Consider the following 18,234-nt stretch of genomic DNA (forward strand, 5'->3'; position numbering starts at 1 on the left):
CATAAATTCTTCAACCATAAATCAGGGTAAATTGCATGAAAGCACCTCCTTTGCCTGGTGTATTTGCAGACAGAAGCATCCTATTAAGATCAGTATTCTTTCCCAGTGGCTCAGACCTCTTCTGTGTCGGCAGGTTCAGCTTTGCAGGTCACTGGGGGAAGCTGGGGATGATTGCAAAAAAAGCTGGATAGCACGAGTTTTGGTCTAAAAGCAGGGCATTCTCTTTACAAAGCCCCAGAAACTTTTTGATCATAAATTCCATCTTGTCACAGCGTACTTAAAAAACAAAAAACAAACAAACAAACAAACAAAAACCCAGCAAAAAATAAAATAAAAAGCAAAACCTTTAATTTGCCAAAGCTGGAATGCATGTCAGCTTTTTTGTTGTCTATTCATATTTAGTTTGCTAGCGATCTCAAGTTTTCTTAACAGCGTCTGCACGTTACCTTTTATATTGCTTATCTGAATATATGCATGCAGTTGATTGCACACAGTGCTGATCTGGAAACCAATTCTCACTCTTCCAAATGTGTTTTGCAAGCTCTATTCACGTGCTGTATCAAGTCCAAACTCACTGTCATCCTAAAGTCTTTTTGTCCAAGAATGGAAGAAATAACAGTATCTGTCCACAATCCTTCCCCACCCCCCACCCCGCACTCGGCTTTTCCTATGCTACCTTGCCCAGGACTCCTCTGGCTCCCAAAATCCATCCTCTCTTGCCTTAGTTATAACTCAGGAAATACTACCTTTCTCCCTCCATCAGCCAGCAGAAGTCAGGGAAGGATCAGTATGTCCTAAAAGGGCACAGTAGTTCAGCCAAAGGTCTTCCACTGTTAGCTTTTGACATTAGGGTAGGCATAAGCAAAGGACTGTAGGCTCTCAGCTGGAGAGCAGCTCAGGCCTTTCAAAACATTACTTTGGCCTGGCGAAGTCCTGATTTATTAATTACCGGATCGGATTTAATACTTTGAGATGCCCTCTCGGTTACTGAAGGAAGTGTGGGATTCATGTCTTTGGCATCTCTGGCAGTAACAAAGGTTCAATAACCTCAAGTTAGTAGAAGTTGTGTTCAGTTTGGAGTATTATTGTAGCCACGATGGTCCAGGAAGTTGAGGAGCAAGGTGGTTTATATTGATTGATTGATTGATTGATTGATTTGGTAATATCTTTGGACCACCAGAATAATTGGAAGAAATGTTAGACAAATTGCTGGGCACAATGGGCACCTATACACACACACTGAGGCTGTTCCGATGCTCTGTAATTGGAACACATCAGAGCAAACTCGATTAATCATGTTATATAACGTCAGAGCAGACATGATGAATTATGTTATTTAACTTTGGAGCAGACTCGATTAATCGCAAGATTACCACGCTCCAGCAGACTCCAGCATCACGCGTATCAGCAACCTTGGGTTGAAAAGTGGCAGCAGGGATGATTTAACTAATGCTCATTTGAGCCTTCATTAAGGCACCCATGCCATCATTTTTTCAGCATGGGGATACTGATACATGCGACTCTCTGGGCACTTTCATAGATTCATAGATTGTAATGGCTGGAAGGGACCTTCCACGATCATGGGGGCCAGTCCCCCTACGCCAAGTAGGAAAGGCAACTGGGGTCAAGTGACCCCAGCAAGGCGACCATCCAGTCTCCTCTTGAAGATCTCCAGGGTAGGCCATTGCACCACCTCTGGAGGGAGCTTACTCCACAGTCTGGACACCCCTGCTGTGAAGAAGTTTATCCTAATGTTGAGGTTGAAACAATCTTCCAGGAGTTTGTGACCATTAGGAAAAGGGAAAACTCTAAGGGAAAACCAGTCTAATTAAAGCCAGAGTAATTAAAGCGCCCCCCGCCACCACCCAGCCTCCCAGAGCACATGCATAAATGCCCAAAGTGCCCTCCCTCAGGTCTGGGAAAGAAGCAGAGACAGCTGGAGCTAAACGCTGGATAAAACAATGTTCAATTGTATAAATGAAAAGTCACTCAAACGGGGAAAATGGCTATAAAAATGTGGAGCAAAGAGAAATTATTAGAAACAGCTACAAAACAGGTGAAGGGCAGTTGAGCCAGATAAATTAATTATGTGAAAGAATAAAACATTCAAAAGGGAAGTGGGTTGCTATTACCCGTGACACCTAAGAGGTAGCAAAGAGCAGGTAAACTGTAATGAGCCATAAAACCACTGTCTGGGTTCAGTCTGTGGTTTGTAATATCCAGTAAGATGATTTTTGTTCACAGGCCCATGTGAAGGATGGACATTTGGAGTCGCTGGGGAGTGGATGTATTTAGTGAAGAGTCTGAGGAAATAGGATATAAAGCTGGTCTTGCATTCAAGTGGACCAAAGGGTCAATTCTCCACAGTGACCTATGGAAACAAATATAGACCTGGACTGTCACCTGATTCTCTGTGACCTTAAATCAGCTCTCCACGCAGCCCTTTAAAGCTAAACAGCAGGTTCCCTTTGAAGCAGCACAAAAGGATCAAGGCTCACATGGGCCCTTCCAAGCAAAACTACTGCTTCTCCCTAGCCGTGGCACTCAATAACACAGGAGAAAGCGGCTGGGTTGTGTTTCTTTTCATTTATCTTTAAAGAGCTGAGCCAAACGCTGGTGAAGAGCTGCTGCTTCCAGGTTTACACTAACGAGGCTTCTTTCAAGGGGCCCTAGGGAGTGTTGCCCCTGAGGGAGGGCTTAGAAATGCTGGGTGAGAGACGCAAGTTACACATCAACCAGTTTAAGTGATCCGAAACTGGTTTAAACCTGTGCTCAACGCCCATAAACCACTTTCAGAATGGCTGAAACTGGTTTAAAATAAACCTGCTCAAATGCAGTATCAGACTGAACTGATTTGGGTCAAACTGGGTAACGCAACTTCTGTCCCAGACCCCTGTGTTACACACAGGAAGAAATGTAGGATCGTAGCACATGTGGTTTTTTGTGACGGCTTATTGACCCAGGCCACGGCACCTCCCGATGTCCACCTTAGCATCCAGCTCCTTCCCACTGGTCCCCAGAAGCGTTTGCCTGACCATCACTTGCAAACAATCGGGGCTTCAGGCTCTGCTCCGCAGATGTAAACTCTTCGTCTCCTGCAGTCACTGCTGCATTGCAGCGAGGCGCTGCCAGCGCTGAATTCTTTTGCCAACAGCAATTCGAGGGGAGGGAGGGAAGGGGGAATGGGGGAAGAGGAATGCAAATCGGGGTTTGATTGGCCAGGTGTTCTGGAGCACTGCAGAAGTTACAGCTGAGCGTAGAAAGCAAAAGGGACTTGTCTGTGGGGACCTGACTGCCTTGCACGGCTGGAAGGAAAATACCCTCATCCTCATTGTTCCATCTGGGGATGGAAAGAGGTGGGGGGGGTGGGGATATGTGGTATTGGTGTTGTGTCCACAATGGAGGTATAAAAGAAACCACCCACCCACACATGTGTGAGCACATGTGCGTGCATGCACACCCACACTCCCTGTCTGTTTTGCAGAGAATCTAAAAGCAGGAAAAGAGGCCATTTGGTTTTTAGGCTGTCCTGGTTCCTTGTGCCGTGCCACCTGAACAGGAGTAAGCATGTGCTGCTGTTTATAAGACAAAACAGCAGCATGCAATTAACCTTTGACATGCAAGCCTGAATCCCGTGCCCCCTCCTCCTCCAGGCACGCTGGGCAGCCCCATGTGCTCGACTGGCCTGTAAATAGAGCAGGCGGCAGGATCAAGTGGGTTTACCTTCCAGTGAAAGCTTATGCCCTAACTTCAGTTGATTTATGCTTTCAAACCTCCAGGAGCTCTACAGACATCTGAGAGCCGTTACTCTTTGTCAAATTGCCATCGTCCATAAAAATAAGACTCATAAAAGGCACACGTCCCCTAGCACGGAGCTGAAATCCGGTGCCGTAGCTGGCAGCGCAGTCTCTTGAATCATATATTCAACAATTCCTGGAATTCATTTGAACACATTTGTAACCCAACCGAAAACAAACAAGCAACCATTGAAATGACTATAAATACATCGAGAGCCTCCCCAGCTCACAGCTGGCAATCCTGTGTTCTCCTTTGGGTTTTTATTTTTTTCAAGGAAGGAGATTTTTATTTTTCAGCTTGCCACTTTCTACCCGGGGCCTTCCTTCCACCCCCATAGCGCTATTAAAACAATGGAAATGAAGAGAAATCTTGTAGGCCTCTATTCAGGCACAGCTCCCACTGCCTTTGCCAGGAGCGTTAACCCACATCCGGGGTGAGGATTACAGAATCGTATGGAGGTAGGGCTGCAAGGTACCTGACAAGGTCATCTGATCCTGCTCAGGGCAAGATCATCCTTGACTAAACCATCCCAGCCACGTCTGTCAAATCTCCTCTGGAAAGTTTCTGAGCACGTGGATTCCTCAACTTCTCTAAGTAGCCTGTTCCTGTGTTCGAGCACCCTCCTAGGCAGAAAGGTCTACCTAATCTCCAACCTCAAATTCCCTGCTGAAGCTTGAGGCTGTGTTCCTAGTCCTGTCCCCTATGTCCTCAGAGAAAAGCATATCTCCATCTTGTGTGTAATCGCTCTTCTGGTATTTGAAGACTGTAATCAAATCCCACCTCACTTTATGTTCTCCAGACTAAATAACCCAAACTCCTGTAGCCTTTCCATTTTCAGCCCCAGGCCTCAAATCATATTTGTTGTTCTGTACTAGACTCTTTCCAGTCTGTCTTCATGGAGTCGGCGGCCCGAGCTGGACACAGTTCTCCAGGTGAGGCCTCATCAGTATTGAATGGAGTGGAAGAATCACTGCCTTTGATTTGCAAGAGATATTCCTGTTAATACAACCCAGTATTTGGTTGACTTTTCTTGCAACAATAGCACACTGCTGACTCATATTGAGTTTATGGTCTACTGTAACCCCCAGGTCCTTCTCTGCAGTACTGCAGCCTACCCACTCATTCCCCAGCCTGTATTTGTGCATGCAGTTATCTTGTCCCATGTGCAGGCCTATGCATTTGTCCTTGTTGAATTTCATCTGGGTTTTTTTGGATCACTTTTCCAGTCCATCCAGGTCATTCTGGATCCTAGAGTGTCTGAAACTCCACCCAACTTGATGTTATCCATAGATTTGCTTAGCATGCACTCTGTCCATTGGCCAAATCATTAATGAAGAAGGTGAATAATACCAGACCTAGGACAGACCCCAGGAGACTCTATTTGATGCCACCTCCCAACTACATATCAAGCTGTAGAGCATGATGACCCAAATAGTTCTGCGTCTACCTTACAGTACTTTCATCTAGCCTGTCTGACCCACTCATACTTAGCACTGGACCCTTGACACTTCTTATATCTCAAAGCAGCATAGAGTAACTAAGAAATAATCTTTACACCACTGGAAGCAGGTAAATAGTATAGGGAACAGATCAAGCTGCTCAAAAACATAACCAGCTAGTCAATGAGTGTGGTGAGAGTAGATGAGACGCAAATAGAACAGTTCAGAAGCAAGACAAGGATGCACAGCTTCTTTAGATTAGTACTAGGAGCAGTAATACCTTTAGTGCTGAGGGGTGAAATAGGAGGAAGCAACGTTATGCAGAAAGGTAGTGAAACTTCTTCATTATGCAATAACATTAACTTAATAGGACTGACAGAATAAGTTTCAGAGCACATCTGACTAGGAAGCTAGGTAATAAGAAAATTCAGACCAAGGATTAGCACAGAGAAGACAAAAATTAGGGGAACTGGAAACCAAGAGTAAGAGGGCAAAGATGGACAAGAACCAGAATATATGGAAACAATATATGAATTAAAAAAAAACAAAGGTGTCAAGGAATGGAAATTGTAAAGACAGCATAAAAATAAGAATTAGATAAGCTGCTAATGCATTTTGGATGTGCATTACAATATGGATGGTGAAAGTCATTTAGATTTAAAAAAAAAGAAAGAAAGAAAGAAGGAAAAAATTTGATGCGTTCGGAAAAATCTTATCCTTATGATTTATAGAGACTGCTGAAGTATGAAGAAAGCTAATGAAAAAAAGACTAAAAATACTGCAGAATGAATTGGTTGATGGGAATACGATAAAGAAGTAATAAGAAATGTCTAGAACAAGAAATAATTTTGTTACAAAAATTCAAGGAAGATGGTGCAATGATTTGGATATGTGTTGAGAAGGGATGCAGAAAGGGTAGACTATTTGATGATATGTACCAAAGCAATTGGGACAAAGAGTAGAGGAAGACCAAGAAAATGTTAGATGGGTTCACTAGAAAAGGACAGAGGACACAACGATTTAAAGATGAAGAAACCATGAAGCAAGTTTGAGATAAAAGGAGTGGAAATGCATTAATGAGTGGCCCCGTCATTGCACTTGAATAAAAAAAGAAGGAAAATGGAAGCTAGGAAAACTGATGTCTGTAGAGGTTGAATGACTTATCCAGTGTCATCTTCTGAGTTTGCTAGCGGTGGCACAAGATGCAGTGCCACTAGCTGTCCCCAGGGAACCAAAAATCCACACATGTGGATGTGCCCGAATGTCTTCAGTAGGTACAGAATTAGGCCAAAGTTGAATATTCTGGACAAATCTTATGTCGGAGTTCCTAATTCCTAGACTTATCTATTGGCACTGGATTTATGACCCAGATACCTTGTTCTGGGCAGACCCGAACCCTCCGACTGACCATAACTTCTTCCATTTGGTAATAGGCAAATTTTATTGATACAAAGTGATAGCAGATAAGAGTAATGCAGGCAAGGCAAGAAAAATACGTTCCCCCTCCCTCCTCCCGATTTCTTTTTATCTACCATTTTCTAAGGCTTCACAAGGAGAATGGTAAACCTAGCCAGCACACAGCGCTATCCTGTGGTTTTTGCTTGAATGTCATGCGTCAGCAGCCTTGGAGGTCAAGGGCCGAGGCCCATCCTCCCCCTACTCCCCCCCTCCCCTCCCCTTGGGGTAAGTGAGATAGGTGGGTGGCGTGCCCTCTGTCCATGGTGGCTTCAGGTTCCCCCCTCGGGGACCTCCTGCTGATCTGAAATCCCTCGTTTTCTATTTTGTATTCTTTCTCCTCTGATGACTCTTCATTTCTGGGTACCGGTTTCCTTCGGGCGTCATACTGTCAGCATATTTCTTTGTTTCCACAAACCCATCAAGGGTTAAGATGTATACATCTTAACTTGGTCATTTACCAATGTCTTAATTTGGACATGCCCAGCTTCCTAATTTGGTCCATCCATGAGAACCGGAAATCCCAGGGGCTTTGCAGCTGGTCACAGAGACCTAATGCCACCTTTATCTCATGTTTTGGGTAAACTGTTCACATTTTTAATTTCCCCAGCTGGTTTGTCTTCTAGCTCCAGACAGGTGGGCCTTAAAGGCTGAGACCATGAAACTTTGTTACAGACAGGCTTTTAGAAACTAATTAACTGTTGCTGTTCTCCTGGATCATTGTTCTAATGCAATATCTACTTTACCTATAAGCCAATTCCTAAACCAGATCTCTAAATATCATTTTCTAGCCCTCATTACCTTCATTCCTCCAAATTACTTTATTCTGCTTTTTATTGCCAGGTACACCTTGAATTTTGGCAGAGAATCAGCCTGTGCATATCAGAGAGTAATGATGATCCTCTTGTTTGAAGTGACCATAGAGAGAAGTCTGGGAAGCAGTGGGCCTGCATAGGTGAAATGGGGGCCCTAAATTGAAATGGTGGGGTTTTAAAAACACCGTTTCAATTTAGGGCTGATTTAAACCCCTGTGTCATGCACACACCCAACTTACCTGCCTCTCTGGTGGGAGGGAGGTGAGGGTGAGCTGCCAGAGTTTGGAGTGGTCCTTGGGCTGCGGGGGGGCTGGTGCTTTGCTTTAAAGTGTTGTGCACACACCCTCTTGTCTCGTCTACACATGGCCAGTGTTACTAAGTCGATGATTTCTTTTTCTCTTTCTATGGACAAATTTAACACACAAAAAAGTATTCTTAAAATGAACAGTATTTAAATAGAGCATGGAATATGTATACAGGTAAGACCTTAACTTCTCTGAAAAAATATTGAAAGAAGCCCTTCATTAATTAAAAAAAAAAATGTAAATTGTAGAGTTTCTGCTCCTTACAGATATTTGCAGGGAAAAGAAATCATTTTTGTTCTGGATTATCTTTCTTTCTCCTTTTTACTCATACTCTGAAATAATAAACTCTTTTTTATATAGAAACCCACCAAGCTGCTAACCTAAAAAGTCACACAATAGCAAGTTGACTGGTCCTGTGTCAAGCTTTCATTTAAAAAACTAAACAATTCTGTTGTCTCCACCCACTTTCCTACTTTCAGATTTCATTATAGGTTTAAGATTTAGCCAGGATTGGGGGAAAGGGAAGGGAAGTTCCCTGACAAACACATTCATTTTGAAGAACTCAGGTTGACTTTAACCCCTGATGCTCAAGGTCAAAGGGAATAATTTATTCGATTTCTTAAGAAAACATATACAGTATATATAAAATAAAAATGTTGGTTGCTCCTATCCAGGGATCTCAAAGCACTTTATAGATATTAATTGCCATCTCCTTACACCTTCGCAGAGGCATAACAGAGGCACAGCAATGTACCATGAATCTTAAAATTGTAATAAAATAAAAGCCGTAGCACTTCCGGCCATGTGTCCAAAATGCTCTGGGCCAACTGTGCATGTGCCACCCAAAGCCTTATTGACAGACAGACACACAGGTGAAGTGGAGGCGGAAGTGGTGGGGACCAGGGTATGCTCTGCCACGTGGGGGGAAGGAGAGGCAAGGGGTTTGGCTTGCGGCCCTGCGGTGGGGGCATGGCATGTGGCCATGTGGGGGCATGGCACATGGTAGGACCTGGTGCATGACTGCAGGGTGTGCAGGCCACACCCACTGGCTGCAGCACATGGCTGCGGGGCTGGGCATGCCCCCTACATGTGCTCCCTGTATGACATCCTGAGGCCACGCCCCCCCACGGAGAGTGACTGCCAGCTGTGGCTGTGGAGTGCATTAGGCAGGGGGGGATGGTTCACAGCATGTGGCCACAGGGGCTGGGAAGGGGAGGAGGGTCACAGTGCCCCATCACCATCACTGCCAGAAGGGCCGGGGGACTGCTCTGGGCTGATCCCAGCTGGGGAGAGCAAGGGGGTGGAGGGGGCTGTGCTCAGGCCAAGCCAGGCTGTGGGGCCATGGGAGCTGGGTGGCCCCTCCAGAAGTGGTGTCAGGAGCCCAGGGGGGCATGTGGCCCCTGGTTTGTGCACAGGGCAGGGGTGGTTGCAGCTGCAGCCTCTGCTCCACCTCTGCTCCTTGCCTCCCTGCCCCTGCTTTGACAGTGGTGCGGCACCATGTGAGTTCCACCACGATGCAGGCTGGGCTGAGCAGTGAGGCACATGTGTGTGGCATGTGGCTGTGGCTATGTGTGTGGCTGGGTGTGGTTGGGTGGGTGTGTGGCATATGGCTGGGTAGGTGAGTGTGTGTGGCATGTGGCACGTGGCTGGGTGGGTGTGGCATTGGCTACGTATGTGTGAGTGCGTGTGTGTGTGTGTGTCAAGTGTGGGGAGGCACACAGGGCCAGACACAGAGTGGGGTGGGGGGTGGGATGCAGAGTGGCAGCAATGCAGGGCAGTGGGGCTCTGTTCCCGCTGCCCGCCCCTCATTCTTGATGGGCACTTCGCTAGTGCTCTCATTTCCCCCCACAAATACATGTTGGACTGGTCTTTCAACCTGTACACGTATGTCAATAATAATCCAGCTGAGGATGGCATTAAAGATGTTCTTAGGCTGTCAGTGAATTACTGTATTGTGCATATAGCGGGTTTCCTTTTCTGCTGGACATAGAAGAGGTTGCATGAAGCTGCTAGTAAAAATGCGGAATCTGTTTCTGCCCGTGAAATTGTGCTAACTATGTGTTAGCATTTTACTACGAGGTATTTGGGTGTTTATTTGTACGAATTGGTATTGTGGGGAGGCTCTTGCTGAACAATTGTCAATACTTTTCAGTAGTGGGTTCTATTTGTAGGATGTATTACTCTCCACATTTCACAGAGGAGAATGTGGCACACAAAGGGATACAGGGATCTGTCTCTACATTATGGCTGGTCAACCCATGATCCCTCACCTTCCTATCATCTGCTGCAGCCACGAAATTCTCTTTCTACCTGCATACAGGATGCACTGACTTCACCCAAGTTTTTCCTTTGCTTTCAGTCACTGTTTAATCTGATCTTAAAAGCAGAACTCAGACCATACAAACTGGACCTCGTTAGGAACTTTCCATCAAAATGTGTTTTTTGTTGTTTTTTTTCTTTAACACGGGTCTCTGAACAACTCCACTGGGAAGTTTTCATTTTGTTGAGAATTTTCAGCTTTCTGTTGGAGAAAACTGACATGAAATGGTTCATACTGAGGCATTGTGACCCCCCAGTGTATGATTTTGTTTTGTTGGACTGGCCTAAAAGAATGGGATCAGTTCAATGAAATATTGAAATGTATTTATCAGAGCTTTCCCTCATGGATGTTTTAGTTCAGGTCCTCTCCTCTGGGACAGTATAACTTTTGTGCTTAGTTTATCCCTTGTTTTTGCAGTTGATTTTTTTTTTTTTAGACTAAATTTTGCAAGTGATAAATAATATATTGATGTGCTGGCTGCTGCTTAGAAGCAGTCTCCTGAAAAACAGATTGATTTGCATTGTTTAAAACATAGGAACACAAGGCCAGCTGAGATGAAATTTATTCTAAGCTTTCCTCCTCCTTATGGAGTATCATTCTTGGCAATATATTGGAGCTTCAGGAGATGTAGTAAGCATCACTGCAGCTCCTGGAGGACAAAAGCGAGTTGGAGTTAAGACACTGATTCTAGCTTCAGTTCTTGGCTTTGCTACCATTTCCCTGAGTGATCTGATACAAATCACTCCACTTCTCTCTGCTTCAGATCTTCATCTGTAAAAACTGGAGACCAGAGAAGTTCTCTTCACCTACTTCCAGCCTCTTCTCCTGCAGGTGCAAGCTCTTTCTTTCCCCGTGTGTTTCTGCAGTGCCTAGCACCTGTGGAGTGAGTGGTCCCCCAAACCTGATAGCCTAGGAGAAGGGGAAGCGTAACAGGTGTAGATCCAGCATTGCACTCTTCTGCTACTGAGCTCCCTCGGGTGACAAAATTGGACTCGGAGGTGACTTGGGATGCCTAAATTACAGCAGTCCTCTAGGCAAGATGTTCCCATGTAAGAGGTGCTGCAACCCCCCCAACATGAAGGTGAATGATGAGTATGATTTTCTTTGGCTCAGTTATTTTCATCCCACTTTTGGCTTCACAGAATCAAAGGAAAGTAGGGTCAAAAGGACCTCGGGAAGTCATCTAATCGAGCCTCCTGCTCAAGGTAGGATCATCCCTGTCTAAACCATTCCAGGCAAGTGCTTGTCTAACTCAGGACAAGGTGCTAAGGCACCACGGGGTGCTTCAAAATCCTTTGAGGCTGCTTCAAGGTATGAGGAAATAAGCACATAATTATAGGCAAAGGGTCATCCCTGGCTGACCGTTTCCTTGCCCCTACTGCCTAGCCCCATGATGGAGGTAAGCGCTGTAAGAAATAAGTTATTTTTTTAATTGAATGCCATTCAATTATGGCACGGTGCCTTGAGTCTGAGGGATGCCTTGAGTCTAAAAGGTTGGAGAACCACTGGTCTGACCTGCTTATAAAAACTTGGAGATGCTTCTCTAGGTAATTTGTTCCAGTGCTTAACCACCCTCATAGTGAGAAAGTTCTTCCTGATATCCAAACTAAGTCACCCTTGTTGTAATTTAAAGCTATTGCATTGTGTCCTGTCCCCTGCAGCCACACTGAACAGTAAATCACATTTTTATAATCACCCTTCAGATGTTTAAAGACGGCTATGAAAGGTCTCTTCAGTCTTCTTTTCTCTAGACTAAATACCAATTCTTCCAACCTAATCAGTTCTTCTAACCTTTTCTTGTAAGTCAAGTTTCCCAGACCTTTAATCATTTCTGTTGCTCCGCACTGGACTCTTTCCAATCTGTCCACATCTTTCTTGAAGTACAGTTTCCAAAAGTGGGACTTCAAAATGTTCTTATTAATACTTAGCCATCTTAAGCACCTGGAATGGCTCCATCAGCCTTGCCTCAGGAAGATCCTTTGTATTAGATGGGAAGACCCCAGCACCAATGCCAGCATCCTCTCTGCAGCTAACATAACTAGCATCGTGAAACATCAACTCTGCTAGGCTGGTCACTATGTGCAGGTGGCTAATACTCATCTCCTGAAACAAGTCCTCTTCTCTCAACTCACTCATGGTAAGAAGACTTGCAGAGGACAGAGGAAGCTCTACAAGGACACCCTGAAAGCATACCTTAAGAAGGGTGGTGTTAACCTTACACACCGGGAAGTGCTGGGTGGTCACAGTTCTCAATGGCGCTACACCATACACCAAGCTGCAGCCTACTTTGTTGAGAACTGTCTTGCTCTGGAAGCTGAGAAATGGCAGAGGAGGAAGGAAAGCTCACAATATCCTGCCCAACAGCTGTGCCCCGCACAAGGCACCACTTGTCATATCTGTGGAAAAACTTGCAGAGCACGACTGGACTCTTCAGCCACCTTAAAACTCATCAATAATCCCCCACCCCAGCAGACATCATCCTCGTATCAAGGGATAGCTGAAGAAGATTAATATTTAGACCTTGCCTTTTTGGTCATCTTGTTAGACCTGTGTAACTTGCTTTTAACCTATAAACCCGTCCACAATTCATTTACTTTTTGCATTTTCATTCCATCTAAGAAGCTTGTCATGTGTCAGGACACCACTGTGCCAAGTGCTGAACAAGGCCAGAACAGAGGCATCCCCTTCCCTAATAGTTCATAAGGTAGAGAGATGCATTATGAACACTGAGAGGTGGGCAAGTATAAAGAAGCAGTGAAGCAATACTGGCCATCTTGGGAGGCTGTAATCTCAGTACTCTACCAGCCAAAGTTTTGTTGGGTTTTTTGTAAGCACCATGGTCAAGGAAATCATTCTGAGGATTTAAAGCAGAGTAATGAAGGGGCTTTGCAGTGTTCACAGGGAGCTCCTCTGGCTGGAAGGGGGCACCAAGGGAGCAAGTGCAAAGGTGCTGGCTTCAAAATCTTAGTGGGAGGCTGCTTCATAGGGGCCAGTCAGAGGCAGGGTTTGAATTCTCAAGGCAGCATGAGAGATGCTGAAGGAGGTGAGAGGAGAGTTCATGAGAGGCCTTGATAATGGAAACAGATAGTTCTCTTTGATGTGATAGTGAAAGGAGAGCCAGTGAATGCAAAGAGAGTGGCAAAAACAGGCGGAAGGGTAGGAGCATGGTCTTTGCAGCAGTATTTTGAACGGAGCAAGGCAAGACTGCTTGTTAGACCTTGTTTCATAGATGCTAGGGTTAGACCTTATTTCATAGATGCACAACGTTAGCCTTTTTTAAAGAATGGTATCATTTTTAAAGACCCTGAGAGTGCAACAACTCTTGGCAAAGTTAATGGCAGCTGTTGGATCCTCAGTATATGCTGATTGATTCTTTTCATTGGCTGCCTTAATGCAGATTTGGAAATTGAACTCTGGTCTCCTGTGTTTGAAGATCTATACCTAGTAACTTTATTTAGAGACACTAAATCCTAGATGTTCTCCATGCCTCATGGAGTTTTTTCACCCTTGTGACACATGCAGTGTTGACATGTTGCATTGATTTAAAAGAAAACTTTAAACATCTTATTACCCTTGTTCTTTCAGAATGCCATATGATATGATGATATTTTAATGCTGATGAAAAAAGCTGTACTTGCTTAAATCATCAGTAGCATCTGCCTGGGGAGAGTCAGCTGTCAGGGGGCATAACTCTGATTTTTCCATCATCTCAGTTTTTAATAAGTGTCTTTCTTTAATTTCCTTGTCCTTAGCTTTGCTCGTCCAGGGAAAGGATCATGGCTTGGAAAAGGCAGTCCAGAGATGGGACCAGACCAGACCAGTATGTCATTAGAGAACCTTGTGTTTGGAGCCAGCTACTGCAAACCTCCTTCTTCGGAGGTGAGTGAAGTCAATCCATGGTAGCATGGTTGAATTTTGATTCTCATTTTATAAAAGTAATCTGGGAGAGTCTGTGACTGGGATTATGTATTTGTGGAGTAAATGAATGAACTCTCCAAACACCCATGTATGAGCTGTCCACAATTTGGGGCTGGATGTGCAGCCCATATCTATATGCCTTGCTGGATCAGATAGGCAAGGCATGTTAGACAACAGACAGAGGCTTATCTCCACCTCCAGTACCCAGAGTAGCTGAGAAGAGACACATGTGGCTGAGCCAGCATGGAGGGAGTTGTCATTTGCTGTGGGGAGAAAGACAGCAGCAAATCAACATCTTCCCCTCATCCCCAAACATGGAGGAAACCACAGGGGAATTGTGCCTTGGATCATTGATGAATGATGGCACCTTCTAGGTTATTGCAGGTTATGCTTATTTTCTTGCTCAATACAGTTCCTCAAGTCATCCTAGGACTCTTGAGTTTCTCTTTACACCCGGGACAAACAGAGCTAGCTGTGAATGTTTTGGTTACGTGATTTTTTCAGTGGAAAATGTTGATTTTTTTTTTTTTTTTTGAAGGACTGTAGCAGTTTGGGGGGAAAATTGTTGGAACACTTTATTTTTCCAAAACAAGGGTCCCCAGTGGAGAATTAGTCCAGGGGTTAGGGCATTTTTTGGGAGCATGGGAGACGATAATGTCCCTGCTCTGACTCACCCAGCTATGGTCAGTCTCTCGATCGCTCTCGCTGGAACGCTTCCTCTTTGAATAAATGGTCATGTGTGTGTTGGCCCAGAAGATGGGCCTTACTGCGACGTGCGCCGATCAGGGAACTCGCCTGCCATGTCAGAGAATGGCAGCCCAGAGACTTGAGCATGGATCTCCCACATCTAAGGGAAATGAGTTACCTACCCAGAGGGCTGGCAGCTCGCAGATGCAGACTTCTCTCTTCCTCCTGTTTTACATGAATGATGTCATGAAAGATCTTGTTTTGATCCTGGTGCAGAATAAGTGACTTTTTGAAATCTCAAACATTTTTTACGGGGCAGGAGAAACAGTTGGTATATATCTCTAGTGAGAAATCTTTCTGTTTTGCTAGTGAACATGTAAAACCCAGCAGGATAGCAAGGCTGTTGTATTCTAGAAAGGCATGTGCCAAGGGATAAAGTAAACTCTTTCATTCCTTCTCCATCATGCATTTCTTATTTTAGCACTTTGTACGCCAGTTAGCCAGTCAAGCCAAACAGTTCTCAACTGGCTCCGTCTTGTCCTGGCTGATCAAACACATTTTTTTTTCCCCCTTAGCTTTGGGAATGTTTGTTTAGGACATGGGATTTATTTTTGACTGGAACATGCACCTCCCATCGGGAATAGTGGACATTATGCACATGTTAGCATACAATGTATTGTTAATAAGTCAAGAATGGTCTGCTCGGTGGGGAGTAGAAAGCACAAGCAACGCAGATCACACTCCAGACACTCTGGCACATGGATGCAAAGAGTTCAGTGGGAGGTAGCCTATTTAGAGATTGAAGAAAATGGAATAAAAACCCAGTAAGGATTTGATGCTGTGTGTGTGTGCGTGTGTGTGTGCATTTTATTGATGCTTTCAGTTTTTATTCATTGTTAGATTTTAAGGCCCATAGCATTGGCAGTATAAATTGGTGCATCTCTGAAGTCCCTGTATGTATTCCAGCTGAGGAGCTGAGCTATGCAATTAAACTCCCCATGCAGAACAGCACAGATGCTCTGCTGCTCTACATGGGACTGAGCAAGCATCCTTCTTCCAAGCTGGTAAATTCTGTAATGGACTTTCTAAATCTGAGTGCCAGTGGACCTGCTGCTATGCTGCACTCAGAGGACTTGTCCCTGTCATCCTAAATAATCCCAGACCTCTCCCCCAACTAGACATACAGGCCCTCTGAGTTGGTCATTATCTACAGTCTATGGAATAGCTAGGATCCAGAGTAACATGCCATGCATATTGATTTTTTTTTTTTGTTACTGTGTACAAACTACATCAGTCTTGGAAGAGTAGGTTTTTGGGTGTAGGTAAAACCTCAGAGGTCAGTAGTGTATTGGAGTGAGAGAAAAAAAAAAACAACCTCAAAACAATTCCACATCCCAAAATTGAAATATATAAATGCCAAAGTCTCCTGGTCATTCTGGGTAAGATAATCATCCTGTACCTTACTGCTCTTGAGCATACTTCATATTTTGTAAATGTCTTCTAGGATCCTAGTTCTTTTCTTCAGGACTTCACTTCTGTGACTTGGCTGTCTTTTTGATCACGGGATTTCTTTTCATGCTTGCAGAATAGCTCTTTAGATTTGTTGACTTAAAATAGTCAAAAAGTTCTGCCCAGCTCAACAAGCGCATCCCTTTTCACCAGCAGCTTTTAATGCCATTTTGTCTTTCTTCTTTGCATTATTTTCTGTTAGGGATTTCCCTTTGCTCAGCTCCCAAACCTGGCAGGTAAGTCACAGGGAATAGGTTTAGCTATCTCATTGCTCTATGGGACTCTTCCTGTAGATGGAAGGCTGCTTACGGAAACGACAGTCGTTTCTGTTGCCCCTCCCTTGCCTACATCAGGGAGATGTGTGATGCAACCCCTATAGCAAATGGTTGAAGTATTCAATAATATAGCAATTTTATTAAATCAACCAGGATTCCTGAGTTCAACCTAGAAGAACTTTCCAAACTCCTGTTGAGCAGATAGCCCAGCTGACAGATTGCATTGAACTCAGTGGGTCGAAGCGATCAGCCAGCCATCAAGGGATTTAAAGCTGTAGCTTGAGGTACACGAGTGCCCTAATTTTCAGAGAGGTTGAGCCCGTAATGAGTACATAATTGTGATGATGTCAGACGTGGCTATCACTCGCTCATTCTTTCCAGGCTTCTGACGAGTAGTCAGTAAATAATTCTTAAAGTGACAAACTGTGCCTCGATCTCACATCCGTACATACCGTTTAATTCTTTCCTGTAAAAAAAAACAAAACAACCCACATATGCGTGCACTAAAACCTATAGGAGTGCTGACCTCTGATTGTCCACCAAGGCCCAAAAGATCACTTATGGAAGCTTATGGGTAAAGTCTTTTTCTTACTGAATTACTGAACGTATCAGTTGCTGCCTCCAGTTGGGGAAAAAAAAAAGGCTTTTTGGGTTTTTTTTTTAATCAGTGGTCCTTCTCAACTGCTTTTTATGTTAACATTGCCCCCCCGTGGGAGGCTGAAGTGCTGCCGCCAGTGACAGACAGCAAAGATTCCTCATCCTGAGCTTCTGACTTCTCAATATGGAGGCTAATTAAATGTCAGCACCGTCAGATTGTACACGTCCAATTTCCCCAGCTCTCTCCAAGTGACCTCTGAACACCACTGACAGTTCCCTCATCTCACAGCCCAGCATAGTCATACTAATCATTCACACTGTGATTAAAACCCCATCAGAGTCCTGTTATTCCTTTCACTTTCTTCCAAATTGTATGCCCAGGCAATTAGGATTTGGGGGTTGTTTTTTTTCTCTGCACTCCCATGGAAGCACTGACTTGTACCACGATTCACTGCAGGACAAGGTGCCATTCTTTTTCTTTTCACCGGTAGTTTTATTTCAAACAAAACCGAAACTTCATGGCTACATTAGAGTGAATCTCAGATTTTGCTTTCAACTAATGTACAGGCTTATTCTGTTGAGGTAGAGACACTTGCACAGATCGTGTTGATTAGGCTATAAAACAAGGTGTGTGTCCTTTTTTTAAGCCCTCATCGTGGCATGAGCTCTGGCAGTTGCACTGCATTGTGCAGATATTCATGCTTGCTAGGCCTTTTGAGCTTGACTTGATGTGAGAGGGTTAGTCTGGCTTGTCGGCAGTCAGGGAGAAGGTAGGGAGGGGGAGGGTGGCACCTTAAAGACTAACGAGTTTAGAAAAAGCTGAGCTTCCATCTCCAACCACCTAACTCGTCAGCCAGCAGTCCAGCCATAGGATCTGATGAAGCAGGCTGTTGCTCATGAAAACTCATACCTCTGATCCAGTTAGTCTCTAAGGTGCCACCCTGACCTAACTTCTGCCTAAGCACTGAGTGCATGCACTGCTGGGCTACTTCCCATCCTGCAAGCCCAGGCAGAGGTCCCTTCATGATATGGATGGCCCAGATTTTTTAGGTGCTTTCAGTAGCTGTAAGAGCAACATGTGCCCTCATTGACCTCTGGCCTTTTGGACCCACATTT

At 44.6% G+C, this 18,234-nt stretch overlaps 1 protein-coding gene across 1 annotated transcript in view; it reads left to right on the plus strand.

The window, feature by feature from the left end:
• The window catches only part of FAM135B (family with sequence similarity 135 member B), a 296,951-nt gene that overhangs the window by 197,049 nt on the left and 81,668 nt on the right, over positions 1 to 18,234 (plus strand). Inside the window, exon 7 of the mRNA XM_014611456.3 lies at positions 13,885 to 14,011. Coding sequence (XP_014466942.2) covers positions 13,885 to 14,011 — 127 coding nt within the window. The remainder of the gene's footprint in view (positions 1 to 13,884; positions 14,012 to 18,234) is intronic.

The sequence above is a fragment of the Alligator mississippiensis genome, chromosome 3 (genome assembly GCF_030867095.1).
Source record: "Alligator mississippiensis isolate rAllMis1 chromosome 3, rAllMis1, whole genome shotgun sequence".
Lineage (NCBI taxonomy): Eukaryota > Metazoa > Chordata > Crocodylia > Alligatoridae > Alligator > Alligator mississippiensis.